We start from the raw sequence: 20192 nt of genomic DNA on the forward strand, positions 1-20192 counted from the left end.
CTTTTTGCAGAAGGAGTTGGCCAACATATCCTAACAGACATCATCTCTAATAAAGGATTTATTTTTCTTTCCAGGAAAAGCTCACATCATTCCTACTATTTGTAGTGGTATATACCATATTTGCTAGAAGATGAGGACATGCTCTTTCCAGCATTTATTTGCTCATCAGCTCGGATATGGGCTTGTTTTTTAATTTTGGGTTTTGTTGGGGAGTTTTGCTTATTTTTAAGATGATTGTTAATATCTCATGGTACTGTGCTCCCTTTGTAACTGCAAACTTTGAAATATAAAAATTACCCTAAGTGCCCTTTTTCACAGAATCATAGAACCAGTAAGGTTGGAAAAGTCCTCTAAGATCATCATGTTCAACCATTAACCCAGCTCCACCATGTTCATGGCTAGACCATGTCCCCACGTGCCACATCCACATGTTTTTTTAACACCTCCAGGGATAGTGACTCCACCACTGCACTGAGCAATCTGTTCCAAGGCCTGAACACCCTTTCAGTGAAGGATTTTTTTCCAAACAGTCAACCTAAACCTCCTCTGGTGCAACTTGAGGCCATTTCCTCTCATCTTATTGTTTGTTACCTGGGAGAAGAGACTGACCTTACTGCTCTACAACCTCCTTTCAAGTAGTTTTTGATAGTTATAAAGTCTCCCTGAGCATCAAAGGCTCTCTCTCACAGCCCAAATTCTCATTTCAGGTTAAAAACTCCTCATTTAGGGCTCAAAGCCTTACGTTCTTCATGTTTAATGTCTCATTTGGAGCATCCAAAGACCTATTTCTAGTGTGTAAAGTCTCTTTTTTAAGGCCAAAAGACTAATTTGTAGGGTCCAGACCTATCTATTAGTACCCATAGAAGGAAGAGAAGAAATGATGGTTTGGTCAAGGTTCAGATGACTAATGACAGACTAAGCATTTGTTTCATTAGTGACTTCCCTAAGTTTTCCAGCAACTGGCATATAATATCTAGGACACAGAAGATATTAACAGGAAAAAAAAATAGGGAGGGCAAATGTGATAGCTGTCTACAAATACATGACAGAATGTCATTAAGGAACAGAGAGTCTGCTTATTCATTTTACCATGAAAGGGTAAAGGAATACCAGGAAACAGGAAAGGAGGGCCCTCCAAATGTTTAAAAATTATTCCAGAAATAATGCTGATTGAAAAGGAGAGACATGCAAACCAAGAATTTTGGAAAGTTCATGCCAGGTCACCTACATATATATTACACGTTGCAAAAATCATCAAATTGTTAAAATTGTCTATGCCCTAACTGCTTATTAAATAGGACTTCCTAAGTACATCTTGGAAGTGTCAGCCTGTGATTTAATTTCAAATTTGATTACACAAAATACGATCAGTCTGCCAAAAAGAAAAAAAAGCCCCCCAAAAAAGCAAACCAAAATGGCTTAAGGGCACTGATATATAAAATCCCAGTTTATAATGTCATCCACACATTTACCTGGGGTAATGCATCTTGTTCTGATCACTTTCATACCAGCCATTTGTAAACAAACCAGAGGGTTTGTTCACTGATGAACAATAACATTGAACAGAGGTCAACAGAAACAGTTTTACAAGGAAAGGTTGCTGGAGCTAAAATATATCTGTTGGGTTGAGTAAATACAAGAAAAGAGAAATGCATTTTAACATTGAACTAAAATATTGAAGGGTAAGAAGGAAAAAACCAAAGAGGGAGATGAATTAATTAGCATGGTGCCCAGAGGTAGGGGAGGAAGGATAATGAAGAGTAGAGGGATTAAATTAGGAAAAGCAAAATTTAGGCTGAGTATAAAGAAAAAACCCTTACTAATAATGAGTTTTATTATTTCGGGAATTAGTCTCTCAGGTGAAATGATGGAAACACCTGTCTAAGATTTAGGACTTTTAAACTGAGGTTGTGCAAAGGCATTAATGAATGATACACACAGTATGTACAAAGGCATACACACTTTGGGGAACAAATCAGTGCTGGTAGGGATACAAAGAGCGGATGCAGCCACATCCTGTCTCAGCTCTGTGACTACAGTACAATTACCAACATCCTCTTCAAGAACTGCCCAAAACACAGCCTACACACACATCATACAAGCTCTGCTTTGAAGCACTGCCCACATCGAAAAGAGATCAGCATGTCCACAAGGGGACAGGTAGCTGGCAGAAGGGCCTGGCCCAATGTAGTCCCCAGCACAGCTGGCTAAGGACACATCAGCACACCTGGTCTTTGTTCCCAATTCCAGCGTTGACTCTCTCTGCCATCCTTCCAGGCCTTCCTTAGCATGCCTTTACCTAGCACAGGTAAAGCAGTTTGAAGGACACAGGGAAAGAAATCCATAAGTAAAATGTAAAATTTCATTGTTCCAAATCAAGTATTTTGTCACTTTGGAGATGAGCAAGCCACATCGTTCAGAGGCCAGGCTTGGTGCTCTAGTCAGAGCACACTGCTTTTGAGAACCTTCTGGAGTCAATAGGGCAGTTCAGAGGCATTGCTGCTATTGCTGCTCCCTCTCCATTTAGTTCACGAAGGGCAAACAAGCCAGCTAATACCACCATAAAACAAAATAAAGCATCCCTTCAAAAAGGGTTGCAAGATGAAAACACCACGCTGCAGTTGGCAATCTGATTTCTTGTTTATAGCACTTTTCCTGCTATCTTAAGTGGGAAGCATCATCCAAACCTGTTATAACTTTTTTCCTGGGGTTTGCTTTGCCTATCTCACGTTAAAGTAAAAAACAGTAAAAGCTTTGCAGGCAATGCTGAAAGCACTGCAGGAACCACAACTGTATAAACAATTTGTGCCTAATAACAAGCAGGCTGTTCAGCCAAGTGAAAAAGAAGGGTTAAACGTTGTAGCTTTATCAGGAAATTTGAGGCTTTAAACTGGAAGCAATTTGTTCAATGGCTATTTTGACCACAGAACTTCCTAATCTCAGTTCCCATAAAGTTTGGCTTGGAGCCAGCCAGAATGGTTCGTTTCAGCTGCACAGATATCTTCCACAGAGGAAATAAAAGGATTTCAAACCCCGGAGTCATTTCCTTTGGTTCTCGGTTCATTCAGAAAAAATGTCCTTTCGGTCAGTGATATCTCCAACTTAATTCCTCCACCATGACTTTAAAAAAAAAAAAAAAAAGAAAAGTCTTTGTGGGAAACTTTTTCTGAAGGTTTGGAAGTGTGCCCTGTAAGCTCTTTGCCAGTTGGTGTAAAATACCTCCTTTACTCCCAGAAGTTTGCACAGCCAAACATCCTCTTCACTTTCTGCATTAACTCTGACCTTTCCAGAAGTTCTTACTCATCTTGCACTTCCCATTTAATAATTAAAGGAGGTATTCACACTTATATGCATAGAAGTAAGAGTTTGCAGAACTATGCATCAAAATAATCCACTAAATCAAATCACAGAGACTGATCCATGTGCAGCTTCAGAGGTAGTACTGCAAGCAGAGTAAGTAAGCACCCATCAAGTGCAGCAATGCATTTCCCAAAAGTACCATAGATTTTGAGACGTTGTAAGGCTCTGTGTATCACTTTTGAGTGTAGTTGACAAACATTTGAAGATTCAGCCCCAACCCTAAAAAGTCATCCAAAACATACAAACAGGATATGTTTAAAACAAGCACGCAGGCCAGCCAACATAAATACCATGAGCGTAATGTCCTCTCCGAGTGATTGGGATACGTCCTCCTTGAGGCTACCATCTTAAGCACGTAGTCAGGGTTTCACCGAAATAACGAAGATAACATTTTTGACATGCAATCTAGCCATAATGACCAAATTCATTCCAAGGGCGTCATACCTGGGAACACTACTTTCACATCATCACAAAAGAGAGAGGATCCTTTCCAAATATATACTCAAAAAAATATACCTGTGGTATTTCTAACAGTACTATAAAACAAAATACCAAGGTACAGGGCTCAGTATAAATGGTAGCATCTGTGGGTTCTACAACAGCAAGCTTACACATCCTTTGTCCTAAAATGAACTTTGAAGCACCTGGATGCTTCAGAGCTGACATGTGTTTTATCAAGAAGATTGATTTTAGTGAAACTTGAAGCCTTCTTCAGTACTGTGTATTAGCATGCATCTAATAATAAGTATACACATCCTAAGTTGGCCCTTCTTATGTTCAGAAAATTCAGAAAGCAGAGTAAATGACCCATGCAAAATGGAAACATTAATGAGTTGAACCCTACTGTCAGCTTCAAATGTCAGTGCCAATCTTGTGACTGGCAATTAAATTACTCTTTCGAAGAAAGTTTCTCACCAGACCAAAATTGTTAGTTATTATTTATTAATTAAGTCCTGTATGACTTACATTTAAATGCTCGCAACTATTTTTTCTTGCATTATAATGATTCAAGGTGTTATAGGAGAGGGACTGAAACATCAACTTCTGATAAAGTAGTTCAACACATATATTTGCATATATGTCCATACATATCACAAGCTCCCTGATAACACTGCTCTCCAAAGGGCAACTGAGGTCTTAAAATTGAAGGCCTTCTTTATCCTAACTCAGATATTTTCTTACAATGTCTTGAATAGCACAGACTAGACTCTCAATCTTTGGACTTCTACTAGAGAGCAGATAAGCTATAATATTAAAACTTGGTTTTGTTTTCTGAAGGAATGTGAGGGGCTATCCAATTTATAAAATAAATAAAGAAGAATAATTTTCTATATGCCAATCCAGAAATGTTTGTATTGCAAAGTTTCCTCCATTGAATTCATTATTTACCAGGATAAAATAACAATGCAGAGACACTGATGAAGCATACAGAACATATGGGAAGTTTACAGAACAGCTAATGTTTCTGAGGCTTAAAGTGGGCCTACATTGTAATTATAATGGTACCTTTTTCCTTTTTTCCCCATTCTTTTTCCCCATTCATGTTGTATGTAAATTCAAACCAAATGTTGACTGGAAAGTTTCTCCTTTTTTACATTCCACTTTTCTTCCCCTTTCAGAAAGGCCAAACTCAGGAGCAGAGCGTCAGTAAAGACTGTCTAAATTGAAACGAAATTTCTGGTTTCATTTAGTCCTATGAGCAACATGTGCTTTCACTATTCCTGAAACACAGTGGGAACATGGGGTTTTAAAACTTTAATCTGAAAATCCTATTTTCTTATGAGCCTTATTAATATGAAATGACTCAGTGATAGTCTCAACTTCTAGTTAAAATAATAGAGGAACATTACATAGCCATTCCTCTACCTTATCCTCACTCCCATAACACAGCAAGTTCACCTTGCTGAGCTTCTGAAGGTTAATTTGACAAAATCTATTTTGGAATCATTTTTTTTTTTCCTTTAGTGTGCAAACCTGCAGACATTTCCTAGGTCTCACACTGGCAAACACACAGGTAATTTGCAAGGAGATGAACCATAACGGAGCCACACTTCACTCCTCCAGCTCCTGCTCCCAAGCTTTTCAGCAAATCATCTCACCTTCTCCCCTCCACTCCCATGCACCCAGTGCAGCCAGTCAGCCTGGCTAACGGTGAGTAGGACTGTTGCCCCTCAATTTAGCTCAAGAGTTGGGCTTTGCTCTTGAAAGAGCTGCCCCAGGCGTTGTCCTCCAGGTAGAACTTTTTTTAGAAAGGCCGGTAGATATTGTGGGAGGGCACCACAGCCCCAAGAGCCCTGAGTCAGCATCCACCAGAGCCCAGTTCCCACATCAGCCACAATGGCCCCAAAGAGAGCAGCTCTAAAGGCAGTGTGCCTCCCAGCTCCCTCCCTAGTGCTCCTCGTGGAGGTGCAGCTATTTAGATTATTGAAGTAGTTGTATGAAATGATGCACTAATAAGCTACATCTTACAACATTTGCCTGATTCTAGACTCAGAATATTGGGGGAACTCTGTGAAATAAGTGCAAGCATTTGGACAAAAATTTGGTCATTGAGCCCTGACCCTACTCTCAAGTAGCCTCGTGCCACAACTCTGGCCAAAAACTGATCTTGCTTCACCCTCTGTACCAAAACTTGGCTGCTCTGATGGTCAGAAACTGTCACCCATAATAAATCACAGCCTGTTTACTTTCACTCATTATTGATGTCAGCTCTGCGCACTTTTTTTTTTTTTTAACTTGCCTAATACAAGATACTGATTTCTTCATAGGCATTCCTATTTTGTTCTGTTTTTGTGAATGTTATTTTAAATGCTATGTCTCCCATTCCTCACCAATCCCTCTCTGTACTATTTTCAGTAAGAAGAGCCCCAACATTTCCAAGAACTAAGCTGAGACCATTATGTGCATGGAAAAAGGAGAAAACTCTAGCTTTTATCCTTAGGATAGCAACAGAAGGGGAGGTTAAATATAGTTACCTGGATAGAAAGAAGCGGTAGAAACAACCCTATCAAATAGAAGAATAGAAGAATAAGTTAAAGTGGGAATTATCCAATTTACTAAGTCAACTATCTCCCCATGGGAGAACTGCACACATGAGTGTGCTGTTCAGACTAGTTATGGTCTTCAGCAGGAGACTCTGGCTCCTGAAAGCAGAGAGCAGGACAGCAAAATGCAAGGGACTGGATGAGACAGAAAAATTCAGAAGCTGCACCTTCAGCACACACATACACATACTTCTTCCAAGCAATCAAGTCGAATCCTAATAAGGGAGAGGAGGAAGAGGTTCACAGAGATAGTTCAGCAGTATCATGAGCAGGTACAAGTATATTAGAGCAGCTGCCAGCTCAAGGCAGGACTCAGATGGTGAAGCAGGATGTGATCCAGTGCTGGATCTTCCCAACTGAGAGCTGTTGACATTTCATCTTCTTGCACTGAAAGTGTCCCCCTAGAACTCAGAGCTAACCAGAAGGACGGAATAGGTTGGAGTGATGACAATCCCTCTCACTAGGCAAACAGATGGGGGAGTTGGTAACCTTGAAAAAAATCAGAGGGTGATCACTAGATCTACCCCTCTTGCAAACAAAATAACAGGCCAGAGAACCTAAGTGGACATACTGTAAAGGAAAGTAACCACAGAGTCACTCAAATACAATGCTGACAACACAATTGTAGTTGTAATACTACTCACAACTGTTGTTAGTAGTAGCTCCCTAAGTGTCTTAAGCCTTAAGAAATAAGATGGGTGAACTTAAATACACACTACAGTCAGAAAACACTTGTGTTAGAAAGACTGTGAAAATGAGGCAATGAGTGGACTGTTGCAACACCAAGATATAACATAGATGGCACAGACAGAGTAGGCTGTGTTGGTGGGGTAGGAATGATCAGACTAAGAATGGTAGCGAATAACACAGAACCTGTAGGAACTGAAATGCAGAACTATGCAGAGACGCACTAAAGGCAGCTAGCAGAGTGCTCATGGAGACTTTTATTATCCTTACACAGATTGGGCAAAATGGGATATAATGCAAAGGTCACATTTTTAGGTGCTGTTTCAGAGAACATCTGCCTAGGAAGCCCAGAAGAACAGATGCAACTTAATCTGAAATGACCACAGAGAAGGTTATGGGACAAAATGACAAAAGTGAATACTAACAAATTGCAGCAACAGATGGTATTCACCCTTCCTGTTTGAAAAGAGCTCCAGGATGTAATAGCTGACTACACACACTAATAAGTGGTGTGCAGCTTCTTTTCTAAAACTGACCTTGTACCTGAGGACTGGGAGGTGGTACACATGGTCACAGTGTTCTGAAAACACCATAGGTAAGATGTGGGTACCTATAGATCTGTAAACTTGGTGTCAAATTTACATTTGTCAAATTACAGAAGCAGAGTAAAATCAATGGAAATACAATATGCAGAAGAATTAACCTGGCTTTTGTAGGTTTGTCTCACAGACCTACTGGAGTTCTTTGAAAAGGTCAGTAAGCCTGTGGATGAGGGTGATCTGGCTAATATAGTCTGCTTGGATCTCCAAAAGGCATTTGACAAGGCCCTCACAAAAGATTTCTCAGGAAACTAAGCAGCCATGGCTTAAGAGGGAAAGTTCTTGGATAGACAATTGGTTAAAAGATAAAAACAGAGGGTAGAGGGCATGATCTTTCTCTCAAGAAGAGAACAGCATGAATGGACTTCCACATGGAGCTTTGCTAGGAACCATACTGCACAACCCATTTCTAAATGACAAGAAGAGGCTAACAGTGAGGTGACAAGATTATCTAGGAGACGAAATAGGAGAAGCATCTGTGAAGAACTACAGAAGGACGTCATTAAACTAAGATAGTAAACCAGAAGAAGAAATTAAATGTAGATAAATGTAGTGATGCACATGGGAGAAAATTCTGTTTTTACATTAGAAAATTATGCCCCTTGAACTGTCCATAGCAGTTGCTCAAAAAGGTGAACTGAATTCCAGGAATCATTACAAAAAAAAGTAAAAAGTAAGGCAAAGAATATACAGCAGAAACATCCACATGTATTTCCCTGTCAGCCCCTCCTTTCCCATAACTTTTGAACTGACTGACCCCATTCAAGCAATTTTGACAGAGGTAGCAATCTCAAATACTTTTAAATTCCAAAACCTCAATCTCATTAGTAGCAGTAGTGAAAACACAGCAGAGGCTTGTTAATCCCAGCAGCCTCAGTAGGATTTGTTGCATGGCATACATCCCTCTCCTCCAAATGTAACTATTTTACCCCTTCTGCAGTAACAACCCAAGAAAGTCGAGAATAGCAAGCCTCAGCTATGCAATTCTTTCTGATGTAAGAGCTCAAATTCACCTACCTTGATAAATATGTATGTGTCTCCAAAACTCAAAGCATATTTAATCTCTGTTGCATGAGTTTCTTCTCTAATAACTGTCTATACTAGCAATAAAATCTGGTTTTATTTAAGATGGAAATTACTAAAACAATGTGCAGCAAATAAACAAAAATTAAACACTAAAATTTTGAATACATTTTTTTTTCTCAGTTTTGGGGATTTTCTAAATACATTCCATCAATTATGTGGAATTTACCCTGCAATTTACTGTGAGCTGAAGTGACTGACAAGAGCAACCAAGATACCTCAGGCAAACCAGGTCACTGAGACTTTTTCTTGCTGTTTTGTGATTAAAGGTTGACCACAAAAACCTTTACTTCTGCAGAATGACATGCTTGGTTGCTTAAATATGCAGTCAATTAACACAGAGATAACATGCATTTAAATAGAAGTCCCATTGACCCCCATCTCCTGACTGCAACCTTCGCTCTGAAAGCAGACAGCTTAGCAAAAATATTCAATTAATAAAAAGCCATGAAGGGCAACAAGTCCATTTCAATTAATTTAAAAATAAATACTATTTACTTCTCCATATTTAATAAGTTAATAAAAAAACAACATCACAAAACTAGTATCACAAGTAACAAGGGAATGTGCCTGAAAGATCTTTATAAAGATCATACATATTAAAAAAAATTCTGTTTTTCTCCTTTGTTTAGAATAAAATAGTATATTCTATAAGCAGTGAAGCAAAGAAAGTCTGTTGTCTTATGTACTTGAGCCCCATATTTATTGCCTCTGCCCATGTCCTATCCCAAGTGTGACACTTTAACTTGTTGCAGGGACCCCTATCCCTCAGCCCAAGCACTGCTTACTCCTTCTACCCTCTCTTGTACCTCTCCTCTCTTCTACCCTCATACCTGTACCTCCCTTCCAAACTCTTCATCAGGGAAAACCAGCACAAGCTCTGGTTCCACCATAAATGAGTAAGTAGTGAATTACTGTAGTTATTTCAGGAGGAGCAAAACTAAACACATCCTGCGTTTCTTGTAGTGAGAGCACTGAGTGTGCATTCTACCCAGTTGCCCATTTCTGTATTTTCAAATACAATATTTAACTTGTATTTGAAAGTCCCAGTCCTCTGCTCAAGTCCTAGTCCTCATTTGCTTTAAACTGGACAATAAGGGGTAAACTTCTATGTGAAAAAAAAATTGAAAGCTCAGAGACTCTGAAATCATAAACCAAACTAAGAAAATGGAACCATTCGTAATTTTTTAATCAAACTTGTATTTTGGGGGTCCAGAGAAACCACATATCACACCACTGCCATCTAATGGAAGAAAACATCAGCCGATCACTGGTCCTGGGGAAGATCCAGTCAGACAGAAGCTATTTCACAAGTAGAAGAGTTGTTTCTACCACCCCTAACATGGCCTCCTCCTTTTGTCATTTATAAATTTAGCTCTCCTCACAACGTTCTGGGTTGAAAAAACTTACTAAATGTTATCCAAATATAGAACTACTCTCAGGAGAGCTGAAAGACTGGTTTGGGGTTTTCTTTTGCGGAGAATTCAGTATTTCAAAGAAATGTCATTTAATTCCATTCAAAGTCATAAGATTACTTACAGTACCTAAATTAATTGTGGACCCTGCTCTTTTTCAAAAACCTGGGCTGCAAAGTCTATAGAAGAAGGTTGCCTTTCAGTTATTTTTTGTAGAGTACAACTGTTTTCCGTACCACTGACGAGTACCTAGAGCTTTATGCCGTACAGCTACCATAACGTTAAATAGATGGAGCAATATTAATAAGGCCCACCAGTTCCTTCCCTGGAACTGGTGTGAGTGGGTTCTTTGATCAGCATTGAGGGAGCTGCATCTTTATTGCCAGAGGTTATGATTTTTCTCATGTGTTGCACATCTTTTCCTACTCAAGCAATCCTACGCCACCTTCAGAAAGGTAGCCCTCAAATACCAAGAAAGATTTAATAAAAATTATGGCATGGTCTATTATTGGTTTACTTTGACAATATACTATCTACCAAGAAAGAGAACATATACTCAATTCACTTGGGTAAGAGAGCTCTACTCTTCCAAACAAAAGCCAGGGACGTGCAATAATAGGTGACATCTCTGCTGGTGTACTGCAAAACTGAAGTCGCACTGTAATTCACAGATCTGATTTAGAATGGTTCCTGTTGAGTACCCATTTTCAATAACAGTCTGTCAATTTGATTCATTATCAAACTGTCACTATAGTAAGTCAGCAGTTGTTTTGCATATGCTGCATATTCTCAGGGCACCTAAGGGAGTTGGCTCTAGCAAAACTAAGGTGGTAGGCACTGTCTTCCTCTTGCCTCTGCCTGGGGTTTTCCACAGGTCAGCTGCTGTGCTGGAAGTCTTGAGACTTTCGAGAAATTAACTTCTTAACAGAGTACCACCACTTTTAGAAGAGGTGACCTGCCTTCAAGCAACCGGAGCCCAAACAGATTTACTGGTGTGTGAGATACTGTATCACGGCATCAGAAAAGAAAAAAAAAAAAAAAATAAGCAAAGTGATTCTGCAACACAGTTGAAAAGCAAAGACATTGTAAGGAAGCTTTCAACAAAGCTGATTATGAACCACTATTCAAAGAAAAAAAAAAATTCTCTTCTGTTCACTTCTGTGCTATGAAATAGATATTTCGAAGTCTTCTGAGACCACTAAGAGCCTACTAACATTACCCAGTCCCAAAATGCACTTCAAGCACATGCCAAGCTACTGGCAAAGTTTTATACAGACCAATGAATCAAAACATTAATCACTGTGTATAAATGGAAATTTTGCTTTTTTATTTCTCTGGAAAGAAACAAAGTTAAACCAATTATTTGTCAACGACATGGGCCTGCGGATTTTGGAAGCAGTAAATTAAGAATAATCACAGATTAGATATGTCACAGAATACTTGAGTATCTTGGGTCTCCTTACAGAAAATATTTGCTAGGCCATGAGTTCATTTATGAAAAGATAATGACCCAGGAAATTTTTTCCTTAATTGCAAAGAAGCCGTTTAAGAAAGTGTCTGGGGAACTAATTAGGAAGGAGTTTCCTCTGTAGAGGACCTGGCTTTAAACTCAATAAGTAATTTTTAGAGGACTTGCTCGAGACAGAGCACTGTTTAGACGCAGTCAAAAATGTTTGCTGAGGTGCAGCAATATTTTGCAGACATGGAGGCAGACATGAGTCCTCAGCACGGCGAAGCAATGGCCAGTGCTGGCATGCTCCAGCTATGATGACTTCCTCAGCCCAACTCGTCGAATCCTTTCCTATTTCACTTCAGCAAATGCGGAAAGCATTCAAACACATACAAACAGGAGAATCTCTTCCTCCAAGCTAAAGTGAGATTTTTCAAAATGCTTGCACATTTTCCAAGACATATAATGCCTGTTGGCCAACCCAACAGGTGCCAGGAAAACCGATCACTCAGTACTCCCCCTGAGTGCTACTGCTTTGTTATGACACCTAAATATTCACAAATATATCATCTGTAAATTCAGGAGGCCAGTTACATACTTATTTTTGAATGCACTTCTCTCCCCCATATAGTTTTTGATGACTTCTTAAAATGGTCATATTTACAGAGCATCAGAGCTCACAAGCCCAGAGATCAAACAAGTTTTTATTTGATAAGCTAGAGTGTGAAGTTACAATTCATTTGTGAGTGAACAACCTCATGGTTTCTCACTGGCAGTTCCTTTCACTTTATTTTGATGTATGCCTGCCATCAGGGTGTTTAGATGTCTCCTTTAAGTATTTTTTATAAAGACTTCACTTTTGGTCTCGTGGTTACACGGTAATGTCACTTTTTAATTTTAACAGAAAAAAAATTATCTCATCCTTTACTTATAAAAACTGCAGAAGTGAAAGTAAAAAAAAAACTTAAAGTTTAAAAAAAAAAAAAAAAAAACAAAACAGAAAACTGACTAAAAAACCCCCAAATAATTACAAATTTTAAACAACGAGCCCCATGTTGTTTAATGCATCACTTTTTATCAAAATCATACCATTGCAAGTTCATCTTTTTCCTTTTAATGTTTAAAAATAGGGAATCAGTGAAATAAGGTTTTATCAGTTGGCTTGCTAACTAAAAGTGGTACAATTCAGCATAGTTTGTACACTCTGTTCAAGAGACCAAAATGTGACTGCTGTGACTGCTACAGGTCAGTAGTGAGATGGATCAGCAGAGCCATAGATAAAACTTGCTGAATGCCTGCTCACACTCAGCATCTGTCCAGCCTTCACAAACACCTGATTGTCAGAAAGCCTGCCGAATTAAAATAGTCCATATTGCTCCACTTTTAATAACTTGAGAACTATTATACCACTGATTACATAAAACTTTGGAGTGGATCAAAAAAGAAAAAAAAAGGCAAACATGCAAAGCTAAAGCACAAAAAATCAGCACTTCTATTGTCTATCCCGGCATCAAAAATAGGACTGATTTATTTGCTACACAAGTCTAGAGTTTCAAAATTAAGTAAGTCTGTTTTACGAATTATTTACTTTCTACAAGATCCATTTCCCCTTGAAGCACACTGTGTATGCCCTCCCAGTGTGAACAGTTTACAGACTGTGATCAGGCACAGACCTACTTGTCTGGATTTTTTCTCCCTTTCAAAAGAGCAATTCTGAGAATCATAAATTACACAGCACAGTTATTGTAATTTGAGCTTATTCCCAATAAATAAAATCTATTAACTAAATAGCTTTCTATGTAGCTTAGCTCTTTTCCACTAGCTTATTATTTTACATAGAGTTGCTTCATGCTGCTAATCACAACCAAATTGTGCCATCTTAAGTATAAGAACATGAATTAATAAATACAAAGTAAAAACGTGTCATTTCATATGATCACGAAATAATTTTGAGTCTTCATACAATATGTGTGAAAAGTTACTTGCAAAGATTTGAAGTTATGAAAGTATTTTGTCTAACGTACCTACCAAGGTATATCTATTATATGCTTATAAGCTTTGTTTATCAGAACAGCAGAGCAGAAGCCTTCAGCACTTTAAGCTCCAATGCATTGGAGTATTTAGGGATGCTGGTGAACTTAAGCAGATGAGTAGCAACACTGACACAAGGCAGGACAGACTCCTTTTGGGAGATACGAAACACCACTTTATCACGCCATTCCAATTATCTCCAACACTTACAGTAAGCCTCCAGTTATTCCATTTTTGTTACACAAATAAACTTTCAATTTATAAAATAGGTCATGGTAAATTTTTAAGTCCTGGTCTAAAAACATCAAGGCAACTGGAGAAATAAAATTGTATGTGATATATGGTGGTTTAACACAGATGACCTCATGGCATTTTTTTTATCGTAAGCCCACCCCATTCCTAATGACTGTATATATCTATATACCCAGTTTTCATATTTTAAAAATTAATAGATCATTGCTAGCATTTCTCAACAAGAAAAAGGTCATAATGAAATATTAAAATTATAAACAGTCTCTATAGTTCCTCTCATCACGGTAGGCACATTTCTCTCCTAAGACAAACATTGCTATTCAACAAATCAAGTCACCCATGGTTTAAAAAAATATACATAAAATGAAGAATATGCAATTGAAGTGTTGGCCTCCTACACATTACTGTGATTCATAGGTTTTATTTATTAAAAAAATTCCCACAGGTGGGATTTCAGATTTTTTGCCTTTCCCTGTGCTCATCTTCTAAAGTCCTAGCAAAATACTCAAAATCATACAAGCTCCTGATTAAACCAGGAAGCAAATCTGCATGCATGCAATTACAGTGTCTGCAAGGGCAGACGCAGATGACAGTAATTCATACTCTAAGAAATGGGTTTGTGTATTTGGCAGATTAACTGTTCTGTATTCCATTGCTATGAGGTATGGAAACTGTACTGTGAAACAACCATTACTCATTCCCTCAGCTCTAAGCACGTAGGTCTATCACAAGTAAGCCAGTCTGGAGAGGGTGGGGGGTGAGGGCTAGAAAGAGAAGAGTCTACACTTTCAGATTAAGGCTTCTCTTGAATGGTTTCTTTTATTTCATTTCCTCTACTTTTTAAATTAGCAAATACAGTAGGCCCAGAAGGGAAATGTGCAAGGGAAGAGGGAGAGAGGGGAGGGAAAGCGAAGAAGCAAAAGCAGCCAAAACTCTCCAACTTGTTCATTAGGGGTTTTTGCATTTGAACATCTGAATGAATCATGTGTCTGTTTTTCATTATTCTCCATATGTATTTGTTCTCTGCTTTGTTCATAGATTTCTGGCCATGTTGTCATGAATGTGCTTATTCTGTTTTATATATTGTTCTATTACAGGGTGATTGTTACTTCTCCTCTGTCTCACTTAGCAGCTACGCCACCAACAAAGAGCAATCTGAAAATAAGAGGTTACGTCAAAAGGTTTCCCTAGCGAACTCCCTTGCAGTATATATGATTACTTTAGATCTGACTGCCTAATTCATACCAGCCAAAAATCCTCAGATAACGCTGCTCCTTAGCATGACAGGAATGTGATGGGTATCTTTTTAAAAATCTGAGGAATACTGGAGAATTACTTAAAGTCCAGTGCAGAGTGGTTTCCTCATTTTTCCAAGAGGTAACCTAATACTTCTTGCTGAGCAGTAACTTATTTTAACAGATCTGCTGTTACATGGGGGTTTTGAAATAATTTCTTTCCTAAATTAAATATTTTCTACTTTCAGTTTTATTTTACACCCTGCTCAACACACAAATGACACTGAAATATATTCAGAAGTCACAAATCATGTGATAACTTCCATCATCCCCTTGAATTAAATCCACCCTACATCACTGGATACACATCACAGGATGACGTGTTCATTTAAGAAGGTAGTCTCATATTTGGCAGAAAGTGAGACTCAGAAAACTGGAAAGGAGCAAACAAATTGAATGGGTTTTTTCCTGGTTGTTGTTTGGTTGTTGGGGTTTTTTTGGTGGCATTTTTCTTAATGAATGGATGTAGACTCCAGTGTATTAGAGATACTTTCAACTTCTGGAAAAATCTTAGAGCAATTAGTCATATAAATTCATTCACAAGATCCTCAAAGGTAACAGGTGATTAGTACCACGCAGCATAGATTGAGCAAGAGTAAATAATGTCGTATCACAGTTTTCTCTAAAAGTATATAACCAGTTTTATAGATAGCTCAGTACTATATATTTTAGTTAAATCCTGTTTCTCTCTCGTAACTTGAGCAGATGGGAGAAAAAGATCTAGCTGAAAAATGCTGTGATGTAGATGTCAAACAACTTAGCAGATCCAATTTTTAAAAGTTCTCAATGGCTCAGTGTTGCACTACCTGATAAACTGAGAGGGTTTCCTCAAAAGTTTTCTGGTATTTCTCAGTCTTTTCCACATTATCTTGTCCAGTGGATTTGAGAAACCATTTATTAACTGTGAAGAGGATACTAAAGGGTAAGTGTTGCAAGCACTCTGGAGGCTTAAGATTATTCTCAAATCTTAGTAAATTAAGGAGTAGCCCAGAAAAAAATAGGATAAAATTCAATACAGACAAACGAAAAGTTCTAGCTTCAGGATGGAATAATCAACAACACAGAGCAGAGCACACAATAAGGAATGCCTGGCTGGCAGTAGTGCTGGAGAAAAGAATAACAGAACTGGGGGTTGCAGAGAATCTCTTAGCATAAATCAGCACCATTGTTCTCATGCAACACCCTGTGCCTCACAAATGTATCTATATTTAAAATACACATAGTTATTTATATGTATACATCAACAAAGAGGACAGTTATGTGATCACAGAGAAGACAAATGAAATAACCTCTTCATACTATTTAAAATTACAAGATTTAGGGCATCTAAAATCCTATGCTCAGCTCCAGGGTCTTCAAATAAGGAGTGCGCTAATTAGAGAGAGACCAGCAAAGTGCAGTATAACCAGAAATCTAAATAAATTGCCTTTAAGGAAAAAGTTAAAGGACTAGTGTTTAGTCTAAAGAAAATATAAGGCAGATGGAGAGCAGTCTTTAAATATATGTTTGCTGCAAAAGATAAAGGAATAAACTACTCTGCATGTCCACTGGGGATAAGAAAAGAAGCAATAGACTTAAATTGCATCAAGAGAGATTTGGGTTAGACATTAGGAAATGCTTCATTATAGTGAGAAGAGGGAACATTATCACAGATTGCCTGAGGAGCTCAAGGAATCTCCACCACTGGAGGCCTTTGAGGGAAGGTTACAGTTCTTGCCCCAAGGCAGGTCCTGACCTCTTCAGGTCCTTTCCACTTTGGATTCCTGGAAAGCCTTTTTTTTTTCTTTTTTTTTTTCCCCCCCTCACTAAAGAGAAAGGAAATGTACACAGCACTTAAAGCAGTAAAACATCTATTCTTTTTATGCCACAAAGCATACTGTTAATAAATCCAATTATGTTTATGATCTTTTAATGGCACCACTTATGTCATAAAGATCCATTTTTGAAAATACAAATAGATATCTCTGCCCTACAGTGAACTACAACAGCATGAAAGCAAATTTTTACAAAATTCCAACTCACTCTTATATGGTTCCTAGTACAATAATCTCAAAGCTAACTACAACATGAACACCAAATCCAGACATTTTTCTTTCTTAAAATTCTACCATTCATATTCTTTACAATATTTTTCCTTCACATTTTGTGTTTAACAAACAGATCCATTCCTTTCTTTGTTTACCACTGGCAATGGGAACAAAGGAAGTTTTGCTCACAAGGGTATTCCTTTATAATACAATCCAAAAAAAAGGCAAGAAATTGATCAAAACCCAAACACAATCAGGTCTTGTTCCTGCTGTGATATTCGAAGCAATATAGACTGATGTTATCAGAATTGTGGCAGAACAGTGCCCCAAGGAAATGAAACACACATTCAGCCAAAAGCAAATGCATAGCAGCACAACTTATGATGATGGCCCATGACTGGGTTGGTAGAGTTTTCTAAGGCTAGAATTGCAGTCTTCCAACTTACTTTTCTCCTGAGTAGCTAATGAATACCATTTCTGACAGGCAAGAGATAAAGTCCTACACTTCTACAAACTTCTAAAACATCTTTGGTACAAATGGTAGGATTTTGCCATATCTCATAATTTCCCCAAATGTCTTCTCTGCCGCTTCTCTTCACACCTTATCTGGGCACTCATGAAATATTCCTGAACTGCAATGCCTTTTCTTTTTACTAACTCATATAGAAATGCTATCCAGAATGTGCTTCTTATCAGAAGAACCCACTCTAGTAGATCTTATTACTCCAAAAGGTTTCTGTATACCACTAGTGTAAAGTGACAGAGTCACCTTAAAGCACAGTTTCTCCCCCACAGATTCAGTGACACTGTAGACTCATAAATGAGTAACAATTCTAGTCCTGAGATACTACTAGACATGGTAGTCTATATTTATCTCAGCAAATATAGCTATATGGACACACATTAAACATTATATTTCACCAAAAAATGTTTTCATACATTCGCAGAAAAATTAAGAACATAAAACTGAAAGAGGAATTATTTTTATATCTTGGTATTAGAACTTGTAGATCTATTTGTGTCATAAAGAATATTTTCTTCTTCCATTAGCATAGGCCAAGACTTTACAAAAATGTAAAAATTAGACCAGGTTTTTCTTGGGAAACTTTTCCCAAAGGTTTCTCAGCTTTATATAGGAAATCAATTTGCATCACTGATGATATCATTCAAATCACACAGCACTATGTGGTTAGAAGGTAATTTACTCTTCTGCCGAAGCAATTTAATACTTGTTCTGATTTGTGATTTTCATTTTGTTTGTTAATGAAAAAAATTAATGAGCAATGTTACTGGAAGCACAACTCAAAGCTTTGGCATTATTAAATATGTTTGTAATATACTGTGCATTATGTTGACTGCACAGTTGGAGCCAAAGCTTTGGCAGTCAAGCCACCAGTCAATCATTCAAACCGATAATGAACTTGCAGGGTGGACACCTTGCACGTACCTTTGCACTGATTTGTGTTTTTGTCAAGGATTGCCTTTGTGGATACAATTTTTCCATACCTATGGAGAAAACAAAAAACAGAAGTACGTTATTATTTTTTAATAAAGTACAGAGTGATTTTTACACATATATAACAAATACCCTAGGAAGATATTTAATGCTCTGGAAAAAAAAAATAAAAAGAAAAAAGACACATAGCCAAATTATAACTCATAGGGTAAAACAGACCCTTGAGTTTCAGCACTGGACCAGAAAACACTTAAATATCTCATGAAGAGGGACCAGCACCAATGGGAAAGAATGGGAACAGCCTGCCCAAGCACACTCTTTGATTCCAGCAAAGATTTGAGTCAATTTTGTGCCTGATAGAAAGTTCTCAGCTGAAGTTTCCATACCATGAGTACTCAGCTTAAGATAAAGGGAACTGTCTCTCCATCTCTCTTTACTCTGTTTTAGTGACTGATGCAAAATGAGACTTTCCATTTCACTGTTTTTCCTTTCCCTAAGAACCCACAAAAACGTTTGTTTCCATTTGACTTTCATTTTTAGGAAGAAAGACATGTTTTGCTTTATTTTGTTTCAGCCTGAAACCAGTCAGGAGGAGGAGGGAAAACTGACCAAAAGGCATTAACAAGTTCTGCAAACTAAATCAAGCCTCAGTTCAGCCCTCTTTTAGGAACCAAAAAAGTCCTACAAGCCTTCCTCCCCTTCAGCCCCTTCCACCCCCTTTTTTTTTTTGCTGGCTCTGTAGACCAGCAGGATTTTGTGCTCTGAAGGCAGGCGCAATCCACTGTACACTGCACTATGATGTGTACATGGGCAGGTAGTTGTGACTTTACTTTGCCATAGCTGGCTCCACTAGAACCAACCGCATAACAGATTTAATGTTAACCATGAGATCACACGCTTTTCTAACCTCAGGTGTTTTCCGGAATAGGTGCCTTTATGCTCACTTATGTTCCACTTGATTCTATAATTCTTCATGGTAATACCTAAAGTTGACTTTGGCCTCTAAGATCTTAAAGCACGTCTTAAGAAGGTAAAGCTAAATTCTCTTGCAGTGTGATTTATGGTTGTTCAGTGGGCCAACTTACCCAGCAGGAAATTTGGACCGTGTGGTGCATCTTCATTTATTTGATTTATTTAGATTCAATATCAAATATATGAAAAACATGCAAAAACATGCCTATCTTGTACAGTAATGGGCCTCTGACAGATATATGGAAAAAGAATCCAACAAAAATCAGTGGTTAAGCCACACCAACCTCAAATAAAACACAACCCCTACCTAAACTTTCGCCAACAAAAACTAACACCCAGCCCGCATTTCAGTCCAGCCACTCCTAATGAATTGATTTGTTGTTTCATCCAAGTCACGTGAGAGCTAAAAGTTAACATTTCTTGCCAGCAGAGACAGGCATTGTGGTTCCACTGCTTTTATTATAGATTTGCCAGAGTTATTTTCTACATACTGTGATCCTGCAAACACTTAGTTACACTGG

At 38.1% G+C, this 20192-nt stretch overlaps 1 protein-coding gene across 8 annotated transcripts in view; it reads right to left on the reverse strand.

The window, feature by feature from the left end:
- RBMS3 (RNA binding motif single stranded interacting protein 3) overlaps positions 1-20192 on the reverse strand; it is a 766388-nt gene that overhangs the window by 304181 nt on the left and 442015 nt on the right. For all 8 annotated transcript variants that reach the window (XM_050319193.1, XM_050319165.1, XM_050319175.1 and 5 more), the window contains one exon: positions 18691-18749. In XM_050319193.1, the coding sequence (XP_050175150.1) occupies positions 18691-18749 (59 nt within the window). The remainder of the gene's footprint in view (positions 1-18690; positions 18750-20192) is intronic.

Source organism: Myiozetetes cayanensis, unplaced genomic scaffold (genome assembly GCF_022539395.1).
Source record: "Myiozetetes cayanensis isolate MyiCay16 unplaced genomic scaffold, myiCay2020 scf1, whole genome shotgun sequence".
In the NCBI taxonomy this organism is placed as follows: Eukaryota; Metazoa; Chordata; class Aves; order Passeriformes; family Tyrannidae; genus Myiozetetes; species Myiozetetes cayanensis.